Source organism: Scyliorhinus canicula, chromosome 6 (genome assembly GCF_902713615.1).
Source record: "Scyliorhinus canicula chromosome 6, sScyCan1.1, whole genome shotgun sequence".
In the NCBI taxonomy this organism is placed as follows: domain Eukaryota; kingdom Metazoa; phylum Chordata; class Chondrichthyes; order Carcharhiniformes; family Scyliorhinidae; genus Scyliorhinus; species Scyliorhinus canicula.
In genome coordinates, this window is record NC_052151.1 from 147,626,374 (window position 1) to 147,651,840 (window position 25,467).

General features: G+C 48.5%; 1 protein-coding gene across 1 annotated transcript in view; it reads right to left on the minus strand.

The window, feature by feature from the left end:
• greb1 (growth regulating estrogen receptor binding 1) overlaps positions 1-25,467 on the minus strand; it is a 252,071-nt gene that overhangs the window by 86,456 nt on the left and 140,148 nt on the right. Inside the window, exons 19-20 of the mRNA XM_038800249.1 lie at positions 6,506-6,705; positions 3,852-3,950 (exon numbers count right to left, since the gene is read on the minus strand). Coding sequence (XP_038656177.1) covers positions 3,852-3,950; positions 6,506-6,705 — 299 coding nt within the window. The remainder of the gene's footprint in view (positions 1-3,851; positions 3,951-6,505; positions 6,706-25,467) is intronic.

Below are 25,467 nucleotides of genomic sequence, written 5' to 3' on the forward strand. Positions count from 1 at the left end.
CTGCCTCCCAGGAATCAGTCTGTAAACCTCCGCTGCACTCCCTCCATAGCAAGAACATCCTTCCTCAGATAAGGAGACCAAAACTGCACAATATTCCAGGTGTGGCATCACAAAAGCTCTTATAATTGCAGAAAGATATCCCTTCTCCTGTACTCAAATCCTCTCACTATGAAGGCCAACATTTTCCTCCTTCACTACCTGTTGCACCTGCATGCTTACTTTCTGTGACTGGTGTATGAGGACACCCAGGTCTCGTTGCAAATTCCCCTCTCTCAATCTATCACCATGAAGCTAATAATCTGCCTTCCTGTTTTGCTAACACATTCATCCACATTATGCTGCATCTGCCCACTCACTCAACTTGTCCAAATCACACTGAAGCATCTTTGCATCGTCCTCACAGCTCACCCACCAGCCAAGTCTTGTGTCAATTGCAAATTTGGAGATATTACATTTAGTTCCCTCATTTAAATCATTAATATACATTGTGAACAGATGAGTCCTAGCATTGTTCCCTGCGATACCCCACTAGTCACTGGCGTGGTACAATCCCAGTTGATGTTATAACAGGATGGGAATATCCCAGAATGGAATACTGGTTGAAAAGACCGTAATTTTAACTTTATTGTTTATAACTCAGGCTGTGTTCCGCTTGCCCACCGGGGTGGGGTGGTGGTGGGGAGGGGGGGGGGGGGTATTCTGGGCTACATGAGGCAGGTTCTTATGCTCACTGGGTGGGAGAAGGAGTGAGGGGTGCCCCGATCTTTGCGTGGTGGGGGGGGGGGGGGGAGGGGAGGGGGGGGGGCTTTTCCCTTTTGCGTGTAGGGGTTGGCGGTGTTCCCCTTGCCCACCAGGGGAGTGTTCCCCTTGCCCAGAAGTCTACGTGGGGTGGGTCTCGATCTACGGACGGGAAGTCAAGGTCTCGGTGGGGGGGATCTCCAATGGCGGTAGGGGGTTGGGAGGTGGGGGGGTTCCAGATCTTTGTGAGTGGGGAGGAGGGGGGGGGGGGTGGGAGAGGGGTCAAGATGAGGGCCTTTAGTGTAACTTTGAAACTGGGCCGACCTTTAAAAATGGTGTCCTGGTCTCAGTGGAAAGAAGAAGATTGGAAAGAGGGAATGGGTTAGAGGAAAGTGAAGGAGATCAAATCCAAGAGTTGCCCCAGTCTCAGATTCCTGGTTTGTTGGCATGTTTAGGCCTTGCTGCCTCCCCCTCCCCCGAACAGTTGACTGTAATTCTGACCAGTACTTTGAAATTGCAGAGTGCTGTTAATCAGTCAAGAAAAGGCACCTGCAATGCCAGTGAGTTTCACACAGCTTTCCTCACCTGATCCAGCAGTCTATGCAGTTTTGGGAAAATTCTACCTCTGTTTCTTGTCTGCCAACCAGTTATCCATCCACCCCTGTAGACTATCCACAATCCCATGTGCTACCCTCCTATGTAGGACCTTGCGAAAGTCCAAATAAACTACACCACTGGCTCCCCTCACATCCTCTTATATCCTTGAAGAATTCCAGTAGATTTGTCAAGCATGGTTTCCCTTTCATCAATCCGTGCTGCTGACTCGATCTGATCCTGCAACTGTTCTCCAAGTGCTCCACAATTAAATCTTTTATAATGGACTCTAGCATTTTCCATACACACAATGTCAGGCTGACTTGTCTGTAATTCCGTGTTTTCTCTCTATCTCCCTTTTTAAATAGTGACGTTGCATTAGCTATCCTCCAATCTATAGGAACTGTTCCAGCACCAATGGAATTAATGCATCTACTATTTCTAGGGTCACTTCCTTAGCTACTCTGTGATGTAGATTATCAAGCCCTGGAGATTTATCGGTCCTCAACCCTATCAATTTCCCAACACTATTTCCCTAAAAATACTTAGTTCATCTCTCTCACTAAACCCTGGGTTAGATTCTCCGCCGTCGGGATGCTCCGTTTTCCGGCAGCCCACGAGTTTCCCGACAGCGTGGGGCTGCCGCACCATTAACCAGTCGGCGTAACGGAGCATCCCACCAGCGGGGTGAAACAGAAATGGGGCGTGGTGAGAGGGAGCATACAGCTCCCTGTGTTCTCCAACATTCTGGTTCATTGTGTCCTCCTTTGTGAAGACAGAACCAAAGTTATGTATTTAGTTGGTCAGCCATTTCTTTGTACCCCATTAAAAAATTCCTCTGTTTCTGATTGCAAGGGACTTACATTTGCCTTCAACAATCTTTATCTCTTCACATAGAGGCTTTTACAGACAGTTTTATGGTCCCCGCAAGCTTACTCTCATACTCTATTTTCCTCCTCTTAAATCAATCCCTTTGTCCTCCTTTGCTGAATTCTCCCAATTCTCAGGTCTGCTGTTTTCAATGGCCAATTTGGATGCCTCTGCCTTGGATTTAATATTATCTCTAATTTCCCTTGTAAGTCATGGATTGGCCACCGTTCCAGTTTTATTTTTGCATCAGACAGAAATAAACAATCGCCACAGTTCACCCAGGCTCTCTTTGAATGTTTGCCATTGCTGATCCAGTGATATCCCTTTAAGTAACGTTCCCCAATTAATCATAGTTAACTCGCGACTCATATTGGCATAGTTTTCTTTATTTAGATTTAGGAAGGTGTTTGTCCTGTGAAAGGCAGGAGGGAGATTGGAAAGAGGGACTATGTTAGAGGAAAGTGAAGATATTGAATCCAAGAGTTTCTGAAGCTTGTGATCCTTGACACCTAAAAGAAAGAATAAAAGTTGTTTGTTAAAAGTGCCAGATGAAGTGGAGGCTGAAATAAAACTGTGGAGCAAGGATGGCTTTGAAATAGAGTGCGTCATTCACTCCTGAAGGGAGAGGTTGAGACAGACATGTGGCGCATGAGGCTTTGAACATGAATCTCAAAATGTGATAACGGCAGTTGTCCAAATAATATTTAGGCAGTATCAGTAATCATGGATGAATCTGAAACATGACAGGTACAATTGTAATTGAAATTCACATGGAATAAGTAGGAGCCAAAGACAGCTGAACAAGGAATAATTGCTCAAGAAGGGAGGAAGGGACAAACCTGGAAACTACAGACCAGTCAGTCTAACCAGTGCTGAGGAAACTATTGGAAGCAATTCTGAGAAACAAAATTTCATCTGCATTTGGAGGGGTAAGGATTAGTCAAGAACAGGTTATTCAAAAACAGTTGCTGAGAAGAGTGCTGTGGCTGTGGAAGTATATGCATCATCAAACAGCAGAGGGAGATCAGATATTACAATAATAGTGAACAAGGTAAAAGAATCAAATGGATATTCAGTTGGAGAGAAGATCATGGGCTGGATTCTCCTGTCCACCAGCACGGTGTGCCCCCGCTGTCAGCGGGACTCTCCGTTCCCGCAGCCAGCCAATGAGGTTTCCCATTGTGGCCAGCTGACGCCGTCAGGAAGCCCGTGGACGTGGGTGTGCTGCTGGCGGACTGGAGGAACCCACCGATGGAGAATTCCGCTGCAGAACTTCAAAGTGGGCATTTCTGGAAGAGAAGCGGCAGTGAATTAAACACCAATTACAAAAAAACAAAATACTGCGGGTTCTGGAAATCTGAAATCAAAACAGAAAATGCTGGAAATACCCTTTGTATTCCCCTCCCCCCACCCACTTCTCCTGCTTCTGTACTTGTTTAAAAACCTATTACAACTTGCACCTTTTCCAGTTGTGATTAAAGATCATCAATCTGAAATGTTACCTTTCTTTCTCTCTCCACAGATGCTGCCAGACCTGCTGAGCATTTCCAGTATTTTCCATTTTTAGTTCAGATTTCCAACATCTGCAAATATTGTGCTTTTGAGTAATTCATATTCTGGTCTTCAAAACTCAAGAGTATTTTTCTTACTTGAAGTTTTTGATGATCTGGATGAAGCTGAGTGATTGGAATATGAGCGCTGTCTCTTGTTATTATTACTTTTCTTTCCCAAGTCTGCAACTGCTGTCACTAAAACAAGGGGAATAAATAAGAATTCACAGTCTGACCCGAGTCATTGGAACACATTCATAATGCAGTTGAATATGATGGGAATGGTTCATACTAACTGCATTTTTGATCCCTCATCACTGATGTCAGAAGGCAAAGTCTAGTCAGGAAAGGGAACAAGTCGCTGTCATAATATACACCAGTATATCATGGTGCAGACACACACACTGATTGACACACAGCAAGCCCAATCAACACACACAACACCGCAGCCAATCACCAGTTAGAGCACACTCACTAGAAAGACAGAGGGCATCAGTTTTCCCGCTCATTCGGGATGCAGCCTCTCAGAAGGACAGAGGTTACAGCTTGCAGCACAGATCTTCACCATGTGCTGAGTGCATAGACTGGTTAGGATAGGCATAGGTCTTTAGTTTAATCTAACATAGTGTCGACCCACAGTGAAAGTATGTTCAACAGTTTCTAGCTTAATAAAATAGTGTTGTACTATTTCAAGTGTTGGTAGCCTGTATGTGTTACTGCTGAGGGAAACGCAGTCTCCATGGATCCAGAGTACCCAACACATTATTCGCCTGCTCCCAAGCGTTCAAAGCCTCTGAAAACTGCTCGCGAGTGCAAAATCCACTTCATGTCCCCGTACCAGCAGATGTTTAAGAACCTAACCCTCGACCAAACCAATTCTATGTTACATAGATCATTGGCTCGGCTGCAATTAGAATATTATGTCCAGTTTTGGGCACGCTATTTGAGGCAGCATATCAAGGCTGTGGAGAGGATGCGGAAGTGATTCACTATGATGACAATTTAGTTATAGGTGAAGATTAGAGAAACAAAAGCCCCTTTCATTACAATGGAGCAGATTAAACAAATCTGAAAGAAGTATTCAGGAGTATTAGCATTGTGAGAGGCAAGTTAGGAAAATAAAACTACTTCCCCTGGTCACCAAGTTGGTAACATGGCATAAATCTTAGATCATAAGAAAAGTGGAGAGATTAGTATTTTTATAAAACGCTGTTAGGGCATGGAATGCCTGACCACAAACATTGGAAGCATCACCCATGTAGACTTTAAAAAAGGAAGTGGGTAAATATCAGGGGGGAAAGGGTATGGAAAAGGACAGGTGAATGGAATTAAAGCGTCTTTCAAAGAATCAGCAGAGACATGACTGGCCGAACGCTCTGCTTCTTTACTGTTAAATTCAATGTCATGTCAACACTTCCTAATTCCACTTCTGATTTCAGGCTGCTAAATTTGTACTGTTAGGACTGAGTCATGCAGATCACAGAATTCAATCATTCTCTGTTATGGACCTCCAGGAGATAGGTTGAGCAGGGCCAATTTTCAGAGAGAGAGAAGACTGCCATGAAATCAAAAGTGCAGGGTTCGAACCAGAAGATGAAAGGTCCGTGTACCCCAATGTCTTCACTGTACTTTGTTTGCTACACATCTCTCGAAAGCAATAGTGTGTTCAACAACACAATTCTACTGGATCCGAGCAGTCTCCTGCTACATTGGTTTGGTCACAGTCTTCAGGTTTGAGTCGAGACAGTAAATGTAGGCAGGCTTTTAAATTATACTGCATCACAGCTAAACATGCACATCACAGAAACATAGAAAATAAGAGCAGTAGGTCATGTTGCATTTCGAGCCTGCTCCATCATTCAATACGATCATGGCTGATCCGCCATCTCAACACCAGACTCCCGCGCTCTTCCCATACCATAACACCTTCAGGGTCTAGATATCTATGTCATTCCTTCTTAAATATATTCAGTTACTTGGCCTTCACAGCTTTCTATGGTGGAGAATTGCACAGGTTGACCATGCTGAGTAAGGATGTTTCTCTTTATCTCAGTCATAAATGGCCTACTCCGTATCCGGAGACTCCTTGTTCTAGGCCTTCCCCAGCCAGAGGAAACAACATCCTTGCATTCAGTCTGTCCAGCCGTCAGAATCTTACATCTTTCAATGAGCTCCCCTATCATTCTTCTGAACTCCAGTGAATATAGGCATAGTTGGCCCAATCTCACCTCATTCGACAATCCTGCCATCCTAGGAATCAGTTTGGTCAACCTTCACTGCATGCCCTCAATGGCGAGTGTATTGTTTCTTTGGTAAGGAGACCAAAACTGCACACAGTACTCCGGGTGTGGTCTTACCAAGGCCCTCTACAGCTGCAGTGAGACATTCTCGTTCCTCTTGCAATGAAGGCCAACGTACCACTTACAGGTTGCTTGCTGTACCTGCATGCTTGCTTTCAGAACCATGGATATTTCATCAGGTGGCACTAATCTACAGGAGCAGAAAGCTTGGCAGGTGTTTTATATACTTTTCATTTGTGGCAGCCCTCAACACTGTCCTGCTCACAACAGCTAATTCTGCATTGGAGAAGGATCAAAGCTGGGATTTTCTTGCCTTGGTGTGGCTCAGTTCCATGGCGTGTGGCTCATTAAACCATTAAATCACCAGCACCTTATTCTATCAGTTTCCAGCTACCAGTCTCAGAAATGTACACAATTCATTTGAGTCAATTTATTTGTTTCAAAACAGCATACCTTCAATTGAGACACTGTCATCATCATCGTCCGTGCTGCCTGGCTTATCCAGGTCACTCTCGGAGAGATCATTCACCATCGCTGTCTGCCTGGGGACATCAAGAACTACATAGCAAGCTGCTAGACCCAGTTCTTGCTCCAAAGCAGTTCGCAAAAGACAGGTTGAGTTTATTAAGCGTAAATCATAGTACTTTGCAGATCTGTACAGGGAAGAAAGCAGAAAACTAGTTAAAGTTGTGCCTAGTAAACTTTCAGATTATTTAATTCACTTCAAGCAAACTGAGTAACAACAGCTCAAAACAGTTCCAACATGATAGGTCGTCAAGCTGAAATGTGGAGCTGAATTCTGTGAGTTTGCTGGTGCCCCAACATTGGGAGCATATCCAGATCCAGCTCCCATGGAAGTAGGATGTGACACCCACATTTTGCGGGAGGTGACCCATTCGTGGGTCACCTCCACAGTATCCATCCAATCACAGACAGCGGGTGTGATCAGAAAGTGGAAAATAGAGCTTGCCGCCCCCATTTAGAAAATACCTGTCAAACTTCAAAGTGGAATCGGCCAGGAGAGTGTCAAGTCTGAGGGAACAATCTATTAGAGAAATAACATAGCGGTCTGTCATGCTGGGTGGCCCTAAGCTTCACTGAAATATCCCTGAAGGTGATGGAGAGGGGTGCAAGCCAGGAAGAACATTTTATTTTTGCACAGTGGCAGAAGGCAGCCTGCCAAGCAAATAAAGGAAGTATAGCTGAAGGTATTCAGTGAGGGCAGTAGCCAAAGTATGGGAATAGGACTTGGGCCCAAGGCAGAAAGCATTTCAAAGCCCTTCGGCAATCTAACGAGTTGAGTATGCCAGGAAGGTATTAAGGAAATAACACACCTCTGAGCACAAGGACCTCAAGGCAGGAAATGCATGGATTCATAAATAGATGTGTGCGCAGTGTCAACTTTCACCCAAGGAAAGAAATCAATGCTATGTATGCTTGGGAGCTTGGTTATGTAAGCGCTGGACCAAGACAATCATTTCTGATTGGGGATCATAATAGGCAAATGGGAAGGTTAACTGGAGAATCATAGAATCCTGACAGTGCAAGAGGAGGCTATTCGGCCCAACGACCATCCGAAAGAGCACCTTAACCCCGACTCACTCCCCCGTCCTATTCCTGTAACCCCACCTAACCTTTAGATGGTAAGGGAAAATTTCACATGACCAACCCGCCTAACTTGCACATTTTTGGATTGCGGCTGAACTCTCCATCCTCACATTACAGGAGAAAAGATCTCACAACATCCATGAGAGGAGTAATTCTGGGGAGGGGGATGTACCTTGCAACATTTTCCAGCTTCATGAAGTTGTTCCCTGCAGGTGTCACTTGATCGGCTGACAGATATGTTACAGAGGAGAATTGCCAGTGTAGCCACCTGGGGTGGCCACGTCCCGATTCCAAAATGGATACTCGCAAAGAGTGCAGGGAAAAATGGACAGCACTAGAAAAACAAGCAGGTGCAAGGTTTCCTGTGGATTGGAACTTGCAGAGCCCAGACAGAACTGAAACTACAAGCGATTAACATAGTAATGAGCTATCTCCGGGGACAAAAAGAAACATTGAAACAATCGGTACCAGGACAGACTCCCCGGCACCAGTGGGAGCTAAAACAAAGGCAGGCCAACGGTTACCTAGAGCCCGCCCAGCAATCGGGGAACGACCCCGTTATTGGAGAGTATCAATACAAACGATTGGGACATGGTCCAATTAATTGGGACAAAGACCAGGGTCCGCCCAGAAGGGCCCGAAACCTCTTGGGGTATAAAGCAGAGTCCCCAAGGTCAGTTCGCGCTCACTCTTATCTTCGTCACCTTCACCTTGGCATTTGGCTCTCAGCGACAAGAGGCCCACCAAGCACCAGCCAAGTAAGTCTAAGATCAACGCACGCTACGAGATAGGCGCTCCTAGCTACTATTCTATACCAGTTCGAAGCCAGCAGTATCAGAACCGGACAACGGCCATTGTTCCTCTGACTGAGTGGGCACTCAAAGCTAAATATAGGCTTTAGTAGTAGTTGTAGTTTAGTGAGTAGAGTTTGTGCATGAGTAATAATTGACTGTGTGTGTAAATAAATGTTCATTGATTTCAAACTTACTAACTGGTGTGTCGAGTCATTGATCAGTATTCGGTTTTGAACCTTGTCGTGGTATCAGAAAGATACCTGACAACTCTTTTTTTTTTTTCCCTCCCCCCCTCCCCCCTCCCCAAAAACAAACAAAGCAACAATCAACATCAAACATGAACTGCGAACAAATTTGCCCGCATTACAACCGTAAATAACCCACCACACCCGTTGTTGCCACCCCCCCCCCCCCTCTCCCCCCCCCCCCCCCCCCCCCGGGTTGCTGCTGCTGCGACCTCTGTACCCTATCTTTGAGCCAAAAAGTCGAGGAAAGGCTGCCACCGCCTGAAGAACCCTTGTACCGACCCTCTCAGGGCGAATTTGACCCTTTCCAACTGAATAAAGCTTGCCATGTCATTAATCCAAGTTTCCACGCTTGGAGGCCTCGCGTCCTTCCACTGTATTAGTATCCTTCTTCGCGCAACTAGGGACGCAAAGGCCAGTACTCCGGCCTCTCTCGCCTCCTGTACCCCCGGCTCCACCCCAACCCCAAAGATCGCTAGTCCCCATCCTGGTTTGACCCTGGATCCCACCACCCTCGACACCGTCCTTGCCACCCCCTTCCAGAACTCCTCCAGTGCCGGACATGCCCAAAACATATGGACATGGTTCGCTGGACTTCCCGAACACCTGACACATCTGTCCTCGCCCCCAAAGAACCGACTCATCCTTGTCCCCGTCATATTGGCTCTATGTAGCACCTTAAATTGAATGAGGCTAAGCCTCGCACACGAGGAGGAAGAATTAACCCTCTCCAGGGCATCAGCCCATGTCCCATCCTCTATCTGCTCTCCCAGCTCCCCCTCCCACTTGGCTTTCAGCTCCTCTACTGATGCCTCCTCCGCCTCCTGCATTACTTTGTATATGTCCGATATCCTCCCCCCTCCGACCCAGACCCCCGAGAGCACCCTATCGCTCGCCCCCCTACTGGGGAGCAAGGGAAACCCTTCCACCTGGCGTCTAGCAAATGCCTTCACCTGCAAATGTCTAAACATGTTTCCCGGGGGGAGCCCGAATTTCTCCTCCAGCTCTCTCAGGCTCGCAAACCTCCCATCTACAAACAGATCCTTCAGCTGCCTGATGCCCACCCTGTGCCAGCTCTGGAATCCCCCGTCCATGTTCCCCGGGATGAATCTATGGTTCCCTCTTAACGGTGCCTCCATCAGACCTCCCACTTCCCCCCTGTGTCGCCTCCACTGCCCCCAGATCTTGAGGGTGGCCGCCACCACCGGGCTCGTGGTGTACCTCGTGGGAGGGAGCGGCAATGGCGCCGTTACTAGGGCCCCCAGGCTTATGTTGCCACAGGACGCCCTCTCCATTCGTTTCCAAGCTGCCCCCTCCCCTTCCATCATCCACTTGCGCACCATCGATACATTAGCCGCCCAGTAATACCCCGAAAGGTTGGGTAATGCCAGCCCTCCACTCTCCCTACTCCGCTCCAAGAAGACCCTCCTCACCCTTGGGGTGCCGTGCGCCCACACGTAGCTCATGATGCTGCTCGTCACCTTTTTGAAGAAGGCCCTAGGGAGGAAGATGGGCAAGCACTGAAATAAAAACAAAAACCTCGGGAGGACCGTCATTTTAACGGACTGCACTCTGCCCGCCAGCGACAGCGGCACCATGTCCCACCTTTTAAATTCCTCCTCCATCTGTTCCACCAGCCTGGAGAAGTTCAACTTGTGGAGAGTCCCCCAGTTCCTTGCCACCTGCACCCCTAAATATCTAAAACTCTTTCCTGCTCTCTTCAACGGGAGTCTCCCGATTCCCTCTTCCTGGTCCCCTGGGTGTATCACAAATACCTCACTCTTACCCAAGTTTAGCTTGTACCCCGAAAAGTCCCCGAATTCTGCTAGCAGTTCCATCACCTCCGGCATTCCCCCTTCTGGGTCTGAAACGTATAGCAGCAGGTCGTCCGCGTACAGCGATACCCGGTGCTTCTCCCCGCCCCTTGTCAGCCCTCTCCACCCCCCTGAGCCCCTCAGTGCCATCGCCAACGGTTCAATTGCCAGTGCGAAGAGCAGGGGGGACAAGGGGCACCCCTGTCTGGTCCCCCGGTGGAGCCCAAAATACTCCGATCTCCTACCATTCGTCACTACACTTGCCGTCGGGGCCGAATAGAGCAGCTTCACCCATTTAATAAATCCCTCCCCAAATCCAAACCGTTCCAGCGTCTCCCACAGGTACTTCCACTCCACCCTATCAAATGCTTTCTCCGCGTCCAATGCCACCACTATCTCCGCCTCCCCCTCCACTGCCGGCATCATGATGACGTTTAACAGTCTCCGCACGTTCGTATTAAGCTGCCGCCCTTTCACAAAACCCGTCTGGTCCTCGTGTATCACCCCTGGCACACAATCCTCTATCCTGGTAGCCAGGATCTTTGCCAGCAGCTTGGCGTCCACATTCAGGAGCGAGATAGGCCTATATGACCCACACTGCACGGGGTCCTTGTCCCGCTTCAAGATCAGAGAGATCAGTGCCTGCGACATTGTCGGGGGCAGAGCCCCCCCCTCCCATGCCTCGTTGAAGGCTCGCACCAGCACAGGGCCCACCAAATCCGCATATGTTTTGTAAAATTCCACCGGGAACTCGTCTGGCCCCGGCGCCTTCCCCGACTGCATATGCCCAATCCCCTTGACTAGCTCCTCTAACCCTATCTGCGCCCCCAGCCCCTCTACCAGTTCCTCTTGGACCTTGGGGAACCTCAGTTTGTTCAAGAAGCCCTCCATCCCCCCTCCCCTCGTCGTCGGCTCTGACCGATACAGCTCCTTATAGAAGTCTCTGAAAACCCCATTTACTTCTGGCCCCTTCTGCACTACGTTCCCACCCCTCTCCCTCACTCCCCCAATTTCTCTAGCCGCATCCCGCTTGCGGAGCTGATGCGCCAACATCCTACTCGCCTTCTCCCCATACTCATAAATCGCGCCCTGCGCCCTTCTCCACTGTGTCTCCGCCTTTCTGGTGGTCAACAGGTCAAACTTAGCCTGCAAACTGCGCCGTTCCCCCAACAGCCCCTCCTCTGGTGCCTCCGCATATTTCCTATCCACGTCCAGAAGCTCCCCCACCAGCCTCTCCCTCTCCTGTCTCTCCCTCCTTTCCCTATGTGCCCGTATGGAGATCAGCTCCCCCCGGATCACCGCCTTCAGGGCCTCCCATACCATCCCCACCTGCACCTCCCCCGTGTCATTAATGTCCAGATATCTTTCAATGCTCTTCCGGACCCTCTTACCCACCTCCTCATCCGCCAGCAACCCCACATCCAGGCGCCACAGCGGACGCTGGTCTCGCACCTCCCCCATTTCCAAATCTACCCAGTGTGGCGCGTGGTCTGAGACCGCTATGGCCGAGTACTCCACTTCCCGTACTTTCGGGATCAGTCCCCTGCTCAATACAAAAAAGTCAATTCTAGAATAGACTCTGTGGACATGGGAGAAAAAGGAATACTCCCTCGCCCTCGGCCTCCCAAACCTCCAGGGGTCCACCCCTCCCATCTGCTCCATAAACCCCTTTAACACTTCTGCCGCTGCCGGCCTCCTACTCGTCCTTGAACTCGATCTGTCCAGCACGGGGTCCAGCACTGTGTTGAAGTCCCCCCCCATGATCAGGCCCCCTGCCTCCAGGTCCGGAATGAGGCCCAGTAGGCGCCTCATGAAGCCAGCGTCGTCCCAATTCGGGGCATACACGTTAACCATCACCACTTTCTCCCCCTGCAGCCTACCCTTCACCATGACATATCTACCCTCTTTATCCGCCACCACCTCCGCCGCCACGTACGACACCCTCTTCCCTACCAGGATCGCCACCCCCCCGGTTCTTTACGTCCAGTCCTGAGTGGAACACCTGTCCCACCCACCCCCTTCTCAGGCGGACCTGGTCCGCCACCTTCAAATGGGTCTCTTGTAGCATTGCTACATCCGCCTTCAGTCCCTTCAAATGCGAGATTACTCTCATTCTCTTGACCGGCCCATTCAGCCCCCTCACATTCCAAGTGATCAGCCGGGTCGAAGGGCAGCCCGCCCCTTTCCCCTGCCGACTAGCCATATCCTGTCACCTGCTCGCCCCGAGTCAGCCCTCCCTTTCTGACCCGCTCCCCATGGCGATGGCGCCCCCCCCCCACCCCTCCGGTCCTCAACTTCTCCTCCCTGGCCTTTTCAGCAGCAACCCGGTAATACCTGGCAACTCTTGAGCAAAGGTAATTAAAACAGAGCAAATTAAGGGAAAGCATAACGAGCAACACCAGTGACAGATTTTTCTTTTTCATGGAGCCTATGCCGGAGGATCACAATGGCTGACTGAGGAGGCACAGGGGAGGACCAGCACTTGAAGAACCAGGAGCTGTCACAGGAGGTAGGCACACTGTCCACTAGTGCAGATACATGCTTTGGGGCCTACGGTAACTTTAGAATGGGTGGCACATGTGAGCAGCAACAGATGATAGAGACAGCTGTGGGCCGTCCCTCCAGAGGACAGAGGCAGCTGTGGGCCGTCCCTCCAGAGGATAGAGACAGCTGTGGGCCATCCCTCCAGAGGACAGAGGCAGCTGTGGGCTGGCCCTCCAGAGGACAGAGGCAGCTGTGGGCCGGCCCTCCAGAGGACAGAGACAGCTGTGGGCCATCCTCCTCGGAGGACAGAGGCAGCTGTGGGCCGTCCCTCCAGAGGACAGAGACAGCTGTGGGCCGTCCCTCCAGAGGACAGAGACAGCTGTGGGCCGTCCCTCCAGAGGATAGAGACAGCTGTGGGCTGGCCCTCCAGAGGACAGAGGCAGCTGTGGGCCGGCCCTCCAGAGGACAGAGACAGCTGTGGGCCATCCTCCTCGGAGGACAGAGGCAGCTGTGGGCCGTCCCTCCAGAGGACAGAGGCAGCTGTGGGCTGGCCCTCCAGAGGACAGAGACAGCTGTGGGCCGTCCCTCCAGAGGACAGAGGCAGCTGTGGGCCGGCCCTCCAGAGGACAGAGGCAGCTGTGGGCCGTCCCTCCAGAGGACAGAGACAGCTGTGGGCCGTCCCTCCAGAGGACAGAGCCAGCTGTGGGCCGGCCCTCCAGAGGACAGAGGCAGCTGTGGGCCGTCCCTCCAGAGGACAGAGACAGCTGTGGGCCGTCCCTCCAGAGGACAGAGCCAGCTGTGGGCTGGCCCTCCAGAGGACAGAGGCAGCTGTGGGCCGTCCCTCCAGAGGACAGAGGCAGCTGTGGGCCGTCCCTCCAGAGGACAGAGACAGCCGTGGGCCATCCTCCTCGGAGGACAAAGGCAGCTACAGCCATGCTATCCTGACTGGAGGTGCTGAGCCTTGGGCACTACAAGTAAAGTGGATGCTAACAATAGGAGATGTGTGGCTGACTGTCACGAGTTTACTGAGGCAAGGGCAGCACTTTTGCACAGTGGCTAGCACTGCTGCATCACGGCGCCGAGGTCCCAGGTTTGATCCTTGGTTCTGGGTCACTGTGCGTGTGAAGTTTGCACATTCTCCCCGTGTTTGCGTGGGTCTCACCCCCACAACCCAAAGGGATGAGAAGGGTAGGTGGATTGGCCACACTAAATTGCCTCTTTTTTTTTTCTTTTTTAAAAAAATTTGATTACCCAATTATTTTTTCCAATTAAGGGGCAATTTAGCATGGGGCACCTACTCTGCACATTTTTGGGTTGTGGGGGCGAAACCCAAGCAGACACGGGGAGAATATGCAAACTCCACACGGACAGTGACCCAGAGCTGGGATCGAACCTGGGACCTCAGCGCTGTGAGGCGGTTGTGCTAACCACTAGGCCACCGTGCTGCCCACTAAATTGCCTCTTAATTGGAAAAAATGAATGGGGTACTCTAAAAAAAATTTTAAAGTTTGCTGAAGCAGTGCAGTCCCTTATTCTGAAAATCAGTGAGTCCATTCATTACAAAAGCACTGCAATGTCTTTGACATATGAATGGATGAGTTCCTCCATTGAAAGGTTGACCAATCTTGTGGAGAGACATACGTGGTAGCCTATTGATGGCATGTGCAGAATGTATGGTGCGTTCTGTAGCACTGACCAATCTGTTCCTGTGATGCCGCCTGGATGCATGCATGCTTTGTCAGGCATTCTCGTAATCTTCATCAGTATGGATCTGCAGAATAGCCATGAAAGGATTGAGGCAGAAAGGGATAATGTTCATGCTCCCACTACTCAAGGGACCCTATCGTCTGAAGTTGACCCTTCCTCTCCTCTCATTGAAATACACCCAAACCCTCATATCCACATGATATGTGGATGGGGTTAGTACGGTAGCACAGTTGCTTCACAGCTCCGAGGTCCCAGGTTCGATTCCCGGCTTGGGTCACTGTCTGTGCGGAGTCTGCACATCCTCCCCGTGTGTGCGTCGGTTTCCTTTGGGTGCTCTGGTTTCCTCCCACAGTCCAAAGATGTGCAGGTTAGGTGGATTGGCCATGATAAATTGCCCTTAGTGTCCAAAGGGGTTGGGTGGGGTTACTGGGTTAGAGGGATAGGGTGGAGGTGGGGGCTTGGGTAGGGTGATATTTCCAAGGGCTGGTGCAGACTAATTGTGCCTAATGGCTTCCTTCTGCACTGTAAATTCTATGATTCTATGACCAAGGTTGCCCCTGAACTATTGCAGCTGGCATAACCTGATGTGGTGCCCTCATGTGTACCCTGATGCTGAGGAAGGGTGCCACCAATATCTTTGCTGTTGGGGCACCCTCTTGAAGAGTATGCCTACACATCTGCTCGAGCCACAGAGCTCTCACAAGTGGATAGTGAAATAGTGAGAGTGCCTTTTGTGAGTGTCGTGAAGAATCCAGCACGCCTGATTGCATCAGTTAATGGCAGGCTGTGCATTCAGCTATAAGCAAATGGAAACTTGAAAAAATAAACACAATTCTAAAAAAATAGTGCAACTTTAGATTGCCAATTATGCCCACAGCAGAAACTTTAATCTTATTAAATAATGCCATCTTTAAAAACATTCAAGTGTTCAATTGGTGGAGATCACTAATCTTGGTTATCCACATCCAACAAAAAATATGCAAAATATGCACAATTTTTAACGTTTGAACAGACCGAGAAGTGGGAAGAATTGTGCACCTACGTCAGTCATTTTCGTACCTTATTTTCATACCTTAAAAAGGACAATTTTGCTTTTCAAAATGCGAGTGTATTGTAGAATATTGTGCACATTCACTAAAATGAATGCACAAAAATTTCCCACGACCGTCCTGTGCCTCTCATTCCCCATGAGCATGAAATTGATCCCCAGGGGTCATCGAAATCTCCCATCTATCTTTTTAATTTCTTTATTTTTAATTTGCTCTCAGGATGTGAGTGATGCCAAAATTATTGCCCATTCCCTAATGGTTTCTGAGGTTGTTCCGGGCAACAGAAGGGAGTGAGTGCAGTTCCTTCCTTAGCCACGCTGACTGAGGCCAGATGTGTAAGGTAGTTAGGTTCACTCCGCTGAACCAGTTGGATTTTTATGTGTGGTGACAAATTAATAAGGAAGAATCTGCAAGCTGGAATCCCAATTAGAGCGGCACAAAAGCATTGCTAGTGAAAATGAAGGAGAAAATATGTGAACTAGACTTTTAAAAGAGATAACTATCAATAAGGAAGGCCATTGCAGCAATCATACTTCATCCATTCAGAGAAGCCCAACATTCCACTGTTGAAAGAAAGGTTGCATTCCCTATTTGGGAATGCAATTCAAAGGTTCAGCACTCTTCATGTGAAGAACTGTGCTGTATTTTCCCATAATAAGTTTGAGCCTTGTTCTAAATGTGTAATTTAATTAAAAGTCATATTCTGGATTCATCAAGTGTGATCGAACGGACTCGTTGTGCACAACCTGGTGATGTGATGAGGCCGTTAAATCTCATGAGTGGCTTCTCGCGAGATTCACAATGCTCAGAACGCCCTCGTGAGATCTAACAGGATCTCGTGGGACACCGCGATCTGGATCCAGATATACATATTTTAAAAATATATCAGCACCAGATTCTCCAGAGGTCTGGGAACTCACTCCCATGTCTGGAATACCTAGCTATGGCACCGTTTAGCACTAGTCCACACAAAAGTAGACCAGGCATAAGGACACCTGTGGGGTCTTCCAGGCCATTACAGACCCCTGGGTGGGACAGGGCAGTCTGGCACCCTGGCTCTTCCTCTGGCACCTGGGCACCCTGGTGCCAGGTTAGCACTGCCTTCCTGGCAGTGATGCTAGGGTGGCAGCACCAGGGTGCCCAGGTGCTAGGGTGGCACTGCCAAGGGCCAGGAACTGAGGGTTCCTGCTCAATTAGAAGCTCAATTAGAAGCTCAATGGGGCCCATTTCAAAATGGCGGCCCGAGCACTGAATAGCTGGTCCCGCTGGTTCCCCAATCAGTTCCCCATTGCTGAGAACATTTCCAAGTGTAGGCTAGATTGGGAGAAACTCTCAAGGCCCCAAAAAATGACTAAAGACACGATTTACAGGCTGCATCACGCTGCATTGCGACTCGACTGGTAGATGCTGGGTGAGGCCACCCACAGGCTTCCTGGCAGCCATGACACCTTGCAGGATCTACCCAAGTCCCATGAGATGGCACGATCAGAATCCCGCCCACAATGGGTGGGACCAGGCCGGACAAGTTTAAACAAGTAAGTTTCAAACTTACTGAAGCATACTTTCCCGCGATCCACCATCCCCCCCAGGAGGCCCTCAGCTAGGTGCCGTTCAGTACTGGACCGTACAAAGTGGATCAGACGGAATGGCACCTGGTGGGGAGGGGAGTGTCCTGGGCAATCGGAGGCCTACGGGTGGTCAGGGGTAGTGCAGGGTGGCCCCCTGGTACTGGGTCACCCTGGCACTGCTACCCTGGCCAGGAGGAGCCGTCTCAGGGAAGGCAGCGGGGACCATTGAAGGGTGGGGGTTGCAGGGCAGGTAAATATGGGCCTCTAGATTGGGGGGGGGGTTTGAAGGGTGGGGGTCCTGTGAGGGGTTTTGGAGGGGCCTGAAGAGGGGGGACCTCAGGGACCCCCTAGCAGGATGTCCTCACTTGAGGAGGGTGGGGGAAATGCCCATGTATGTGGGGTTGACTTTGCCCGTGGGTGGAGGGACCTTCATGCTTACTTAGAGATCAGGGCACCTTTTCAAAACTGCACCCCAATATCAGGAGGCAGTCTGGCCAGGGGGTTGAGCTCCTCAATGATAAGAATAATTCTAATGGTGCGATCAAACCAAATGTGGACTATGTCCCATTTTCCCAGCGCGGCCAAGGCTGCACTTAGTCCCATTTCCTGCACTGGGGAGCCCTGCTCGCAGAAACACCCCAGTGCAGAGAGACATGGGAACGCCATTATTAAATGGCATACTGAACTCTTGACCCCTGGACACAACCTGTTGATGTCGAGCATTCCCAGACGGCCCGGTGTGCAGCAGGAGACATGCATGTCTTCTATTAGCCCCATGACCTGGGATGTCCCGCCGATGGTGAAGAATCCTTTTTTTTTAGTTATAAATTTAGAGTACCCAATTCACTTTTTCCAATTAAGGGGCAATTTAGCATGGCCAATCCACCTAGCTTGCACATCTTTGGGTTGTGGGGATGAAACCCACGCAAACACGGGGAGAATGTGCAAACTCCACATGGAGAGTGACCTGGGGCCACTGCACCACCGTGCCGCCCGTCCAAATCAGACTAGTTAATGGGAATAAGCAGGATACTTTTGTTCAGCCAGGGTGATGCACTCAAGATCGATTGTCCTCCGGGACACTCTGGTTTGACCAGCTATCAGCCCATTACAGAGTCTGATGGCCTCTTATGGTCGTAAATTGGAGGTTAGTTGTATATTCATAACATGGCCTTGTTCTTTTTGTGTAAAAGGCAGTGGATAATCAAAAGTTCTGATAGGAATGATGAGTCCAAGTCTGGACACGCCTGGAACAGAACCATCGTTGAGGCCCTGGGCGGAGCTTGGAGAGATAAAATAATTGTGTTTGAACAGGTAGGTGCAGAAGGATTTGGTGACCAATCGAGAGAGGTCATGAAGAAACTGCCAGAAACAGGCTTTTGTAAAGGATCTAAAGGAGACTCACTAACAGCAGGACCAGTCCCAGTGGAAGAAGTGCAACAGAGTGTACAACCTGATCTGCAATGCAAATATCATTTTTGCCTACCTGTATGTTCATTTTACATACTGTTTAATGGGAAATTGTGTGTTAGGGTTAAGAGATACATGTAAGCTGTTCTTGTTAGGTTCAAAAGTTTTATTTTGTTATAATAAAGATTTGTTTGTAAAAATAACCAAGCCTGATTTCTCATACAATCACTGAAAGAGTGACTCAATCTTTCCGCACAGTCTTAAAAATAAAAAAAAGCATTATGGTTCTGTTCCAGTATCTTAGCTGCAGTTGGGATCTGTTCTTGCATCCATAACACTATGGATCAGTGTTGTTGGGCTTGCTTGCATTATCTTTAGTGCTCGAATATCTGCCTTGTTCCTTAACGGCCACCAGAACTTGCCGCAGAACTTAAGGGGACAGCATGGCAGCACAGTGGTTAGCACTGTTGCTTCACAGCGCCAGAGTCCCAGGTTCAATTAAAAGCAAATTACTGCGGATGCTGGAATCTGAACAAAAGCGAAAATGCTGGAAAATCTCAGCAGGACTGGCAGCATCTGTAGGGGGAGAAAAGAGCTAATGTTTCGAGTCCGATGACTCTTTGACAATGAGCTTGGACAAAGGGTCAGTGGACTTGAAATGTTAGCTCTTTTCTCTCCCTACAAATGCTGCCAGACCTGCTAAGATTTTCCAGCATTTTCTCCTAGGTTTAATTTCCGGCTTGGTCACTGTCTGTGTGGAGTCTGCATGTTCTCCCCGTGTCTGCGTGGGTTTCCTCCGGGTGCTCCTGTTTCCTCCCACAAGTCCTGAAAGACATGCTGTTAGGTAATTTGGACATTCTGAATTCTGCTTCCGTGTACCTGAACAGGCGCGGGAATGTGACGACTAGGGGCTTTTCACAGTAACCCCACTGCAGTGTTAATGTAAGCCTACTTGTGACAATAAAAATTATTATTATTACAAGGTGTGATCTGATCAGGTAATGGAATTTTGGCCTCCTTGTATTCTATTTTACAGATAGAGAAAAAGAATTGTCAAGCAATTTGTGTTAAGAGAATGACTCCAAAGAAAACCCAAGCCTTGGCACAGAGCAACCTAACCAAAGGTTCTGAAAGGTAACATTGCATGCCACTCAAAAAGGCAAGCAAAAGATTTTTAACTAACTTTTGTAGAGCCATAAAACATAGCAATTTTAACCCAATCCCCTCCTTCCGACAATGTGTAACCCTCAGTGGCCTCTCCTTATACATATGACCTGCTATGCAATAGGAGTGACACAAGACAGTAGGTTTTCCAACAGCATTTGCCTGCTGCAGTGAAAGGAACACGTTAAGATCACTGCACATTTTGCAGTTCATTTGCATTTCCGAGGTCAGGGAGAACAGGGATAAGTATATCAAAGTAAGGGAGTAAAGACTTGCGTGCACGTTTCTGATGTTCACGTGTGCAGAGTGTTCAGTCATATTTGCACACGTGATTCATAGGTGTCCATAGTTACTCAGGAACAGGCTGTGTGTATTATTTCTTCAAAAGGGAATAGTAAAAACATTTATTTAGCAGTTTTAAAGCTATTCCCATGCTGTTTATTTTTCTTCCTGATGTCATTTAGCTTTCAAAGAAATATTGGGGACATTTTACCCCTTTCAAAAATGTGGTTGTACAGCTTCATTACCAGTCACAATGGATGGATTCCCCAGCCCTGTCCCTGCAGTTTGCAGGAAGCAGGGGATAACAAATTAAGGAGTTCCAGGTATGATACGTAGGACCAGGACAGATTGTGTCAGGTCTGAAACCTATTTCCATCTCCATCCTTCCAGCCATGATCGGCAGGGAAGATACCTCCTAATGGCAATGTGGAGGAGCAGAGAGATCTTGGACTCTATGTTCATAGATCTTTGAAAGTTGCCACTCAATGGATAGAGCTGTGAAGAAGGCCTATAATGTGCTAGATTTCATTAGCAGAGGGATTGCATTTAAGAGCCGTGTGGTGATGATGCAGCTGTACAAAACCTTGGTACGGCCACATTTGGAGTACTGTGTGCAGTTCTGGTCGCCTCATTTTAGGAAGGATGTGGAAGCTTTGGAAAAGGTGCAAAGGGGATTTACCAGGATGTTGCCTGGAATGGAGAGTAGGTCTTACGAGGAAAGGTTGAGGGTGCTAGGCCTTTTCTCATTAGAACGGAGAAGGATGAGGGGAGACTTGATTGAGGTTTATAAGATGATCAGGGGAATAGATAGAGTAGACAGCCAGAGACTTTCCCCCCAGGTAGAACAAACCATTACAAGGGGACATAAATTTAAGGTGAATGGTGGAAGATGTAGGGGCGATGTCAGAGGTAGGTTCTTTACCCAGAGAGTAGTGGGGGCATGGAATGCACTGCCTGTGGAAGTAGTTGAGTCGGAAACATTAGGGACCTTCAAGCGGCTATTGGATAGGTACATAGATTACGGTAGAATGATGGGATGTAAATTAATTTGTTCTTAATCTAGGATAAAAGTTCTGCACAACATCGTGGGCCGTAGGGCCTGTTCTGTGCTGTATTTTCTATGTTCTATGTTCTAATGGCAAACAACACTGCAGTCCTGGTCATGCTACACCATCTCCATCTTAACAGCCAAGCCAGGAGCTGTTGCTGGGCTACCTGTGGACTCAATCCAACACACTACCATTCTCCCCCTTTCAATCTTCCCTTTCAACTTTGGCATAATCTGCCAATGCATTGATAGTTTTTTGGGGCTGTGAATGTGAATGCAGCATGTTTCCTCCCTGGTGACAGGGTCACAAATGTCACTTACATTGAGGAGAGAGGAGGTACAGAAGGTCATGGCCCATATCGGTACCAAATAATTTGGAAAAAGAGGGATAAGATCTTCTCGGCAGATTTTAGAGAGCGAGGAAGGAGACTAGCAAACAGGGCCTGAAAAGATATTATACTCTGGCATATCCCTGTATCATGCACTCACAATCAGATTGACAATGGAAGGGAGAACCAGGCTGAATATGGAAAGCTCAGAGGGGAAGTGGGAAAGGAAATAAGAGAGGTTAAGGAAGAGTATGAGATGAGACTGGCAGCTAACAGAATAGGAAATCCAAATCTTTACTTTAGGCAAATAAATAGTGAAAGGATGGCAAAAGGAATTGGGGAAAATAGGGAACAAAAAGGGGATCTATGCATAAAAGCAGAGACATAGTTGAGGTACTAAGTTAGCATTTTGCAGCAGTCTTTACCAAAGGAGAAGTTGCTGTTGAAACCATACTAAAAGACAAGGCAGTTGACATTGGATGGGTAAAAAATTGAAAAAAAGAAATTATTAGAAGGCATGGACGTACTTAAAGTTGTTTAGTCACTGGGACTAAATTGATTGGGTGCATTGGATGATGCTGGGAAGAGGGAGATAATTGAGGAGGCACTGACCATAATTCTCCAATTCTCCTTCAGTATGGAGATGGTCCCAGAGAACTGGAGAATTGCAACTGTTCAAAAAGAGTGCAAGGGTAAACCCAAAACCTACAGGCCAGTTTAAACTGATGGGAAAGGTTTTTGAAATGATGCCAGTAAAAATTGTCACTTGGGCAAGTATTGATTAGGAAAATCAGCATGGACTTGTCAAAGACAAGTCATTTTTATTCAACTTGATTGAGTTTTTTGATGAGGGAAGAGAGAGAGAGATGGCAAAGGGAATGAGCTTATGGACTTCCAAAAGTACTTGATAAAGTGACACATAACAGGCTTGTCAATGAAGTTGAGACCCATGGAATAAAAGAGACAGAATACAAGGTTGGCTGAGTGACAGAAAACAGAATTTTTAGGACTGGAGGAATATATAAAGTGATATTCCTTCGGAGTCGGAATTGGCACTCATTCCTTTTCTTGTTATGTACTAATAGCCTGGACTTGAGTGTACAGTGCACAACTCCAAAATTTACAGATGACTGAAAAATTGGAAGTACTGTGACTGTGAGGAGGAAGAGAATGTAGACAGGCTGCCAGAATGGGTGGGCACATGGCAGATGAAGCTTAAGGCAGGGAATCATGAAGTGATACATTTTGTTAGGAAGAACAAGAAGAGACAATATTAAGTAACGGTTGTATTCAAATTTTTGTTATAATCCTAAAGTGGCTGCAGGAACTGGGGGTATATGTGTGCAAGTTGTTGAAGGTGGCTAGGCAGATTGAGAATGCAGTAAAATGACAGATGGAATTCTGGGCATGAAAGGGCAAAATTTTGTGAAGTCTCAACCACCTGCTAAAGATCTAGCGAGGCCCCTCATCGTCTCTTTTCGGGAAGGCCCAGTGCATCATTGGCCACTTGCCCAGTGTTAAGTCTTCCCAAAAGTTCAAGGACAATGGGGGTAGAGGTTCGGCCTACTGAGAGCAGTTGAAGTGTAACACCCACCCGAGGCCTTGGATTGAGGAGGGACCCAACCCAGACAAAATTGAGCGATGATGGGAAGGGAAACCTGGAAGAGGTCAGCAGCAAGGGAATGAGGGTCGTTCTGAGCCACCTTCCCAATTCCACGTCCCTTGAGCAGACACTGAGTGCGTTTGTATGAGGAAACTCCCCTTCAACGCCAAGGGAGCCTGCAAGCAAACTAGCTGCACAATGAGGCCCTTAAGCAGGTGGTAACTATCCACTTAACGACTTCAATTGAGGTTGGTTGGGAAGGCCTTCTGCAGGACATAATCAGGCAGAGACAGAAAGATGGCAGGGTCCCACCCTTCCATCCATTTAAATGCCCCTCTGCCACCAAACCAGCCTCCGGGGAGGACAAGATTCCGCCCACAAATAAAGGCGTTGACTACAAAGGTAGGGGAGTTATTGGTTTGGCCTCAAATTCTGGGCAATGCACTTTAGGAAGAATGTGAATGGTTCAAAGAAGGTATACTAAAGGTTTACCAAAATGATTTTGCGGTGTGGGACCTCAGTTACATGTATACAGATGGGATTGCTCTCCTTAGAGAAGAAGGTTGAGAGATTATTCTGAACATCTCTATCAAATCTCAAAGAGTCTATAAAAAATAGATAGAGAAATATTTATATTGGCAGATGAATCAAGAACCATTTGATTGGCCAAATAATCTATGTTGATTTGGGGATACATTTTATGCAGCAATTTTCTAGGTTCCAGAATGACACTGATTGAGAGCCTAGCGGATGCAGATTTGATTGTAAGTTTCGAATTGGATAATCCCCAAAGAGAAAGAAATGCAGAGTTACAAAAAAAGGCCAGGAAGTGGGGCTAGCTGAGTTGCTGTTGCAGAGAAACAATGGGCCAAATCGCCTCTTTCTGTGCTGTGACCATTCTATAACTTTTTTCCATTAATCACCCATGCTAACCATGATTCCTGGACCTGGAAATAAAGCATTGGCTAAAATGGTCAATTTACCAGAAGAAAGAGGGAAATTCCTAGTCTGTTAGGGTTGAAATAATTTCAACAAGTCCAAAAATGGTCAAAGGGAACAGAAATGAGAGATTGTGTTGTGAGTTCTGATTTTTGCTTTGCCAATGAAGAAGTCATTCAAAACCTTAACCAATGCCTTCACAGCACCAGGCAGAGGAATTGTTGAGAAACCTAACTCCATCTTGCTGTCCAGTTTATATCTTTATCATTTTGTAGCAGAACGTTACCATACTCAGCTAAAAAGCGTGAGACCTGGGCTTAATATTCTCACCATGGTGGTTCAATAATTTGAATTGACTTGAGATGAAATAAATAAATCAAGAATAAAGAGCTGGAATAAGTAAGGTGTGAGATGGTCATAAAACCCCAATTTGATCATTAATGTCCTTGAGGGAAGGAAAGCTGCTGCTTTACAAAATTTCAAAACCAATGCGGTTAAGTCTTGAAAGTCCTCTTCGTTGGCCTAACAAACATTTGCATCACAGTGCTAGAGGGAATAGGAAGATCCATGGGCGGGATTCTCCGACCCCCGGCCGGGTCAGAGAATCGCCGGGGGCTGGCGTCAATCCCATCCCCGCCGTGTCCCGAATTCTCCAACACCGGAGATTCGGCGGGGGCGGGAATCGCTCCGTGCCAGTCGCCCCCCCCCCCCGGGGATACGCCGGCCCGCGATGGGCCAAAGTCCCGCTGCTGTCCTGCCTCTCCCGTCGGCGTGGATCAAACCACCTACCTTACCAGCGGGACCAGGTGGCGCGGGCGGGCTCCGGGCGACCTGGCCCCGGGGGGGTGCCCCCATGGTGGCCTGGCCCACGATTGGGGCCCACCGATTGGTGGGCAGGCATGTGCCGTGGGGGCACTCTTTTCCTTCCGCCTTTGCCATAGTCTTCACCATGGCGGAGGCGGAAGTGACCCCCTCCCCTGCGCATGGGCGGGGATGACGTCAGCAGCCTCTGACGCTCCGGCGCATGCGCGTACTTCCGCCGGCCGACGAAGTCTCTTCGGCCCCGGCTGCGTGGCGCCAAAGGCCGTTCCCGCAAGCCGGAAGTGCGCCAACCACTCCGGTGCGGGCCTAGCCCCTCAATGTTAGGGCTTGGCCTCTGAAGGTGCGGACACTTCCGCACCTTTGGGGCGGCCCGACGCCGGAGTGGTTCACGCCATTCCATCACGCCTGGACCCCCCGCCCCACCGGGTAGGGGAGAATCCTGGCCCATGTCTTGACCATTATTAGTTTACAAAAGAACAGTTTCTGCAACTGCATGTTGGATTTCATAAACTTTAACTTAAATTATGATAATTCTGAATGTTTTTTATC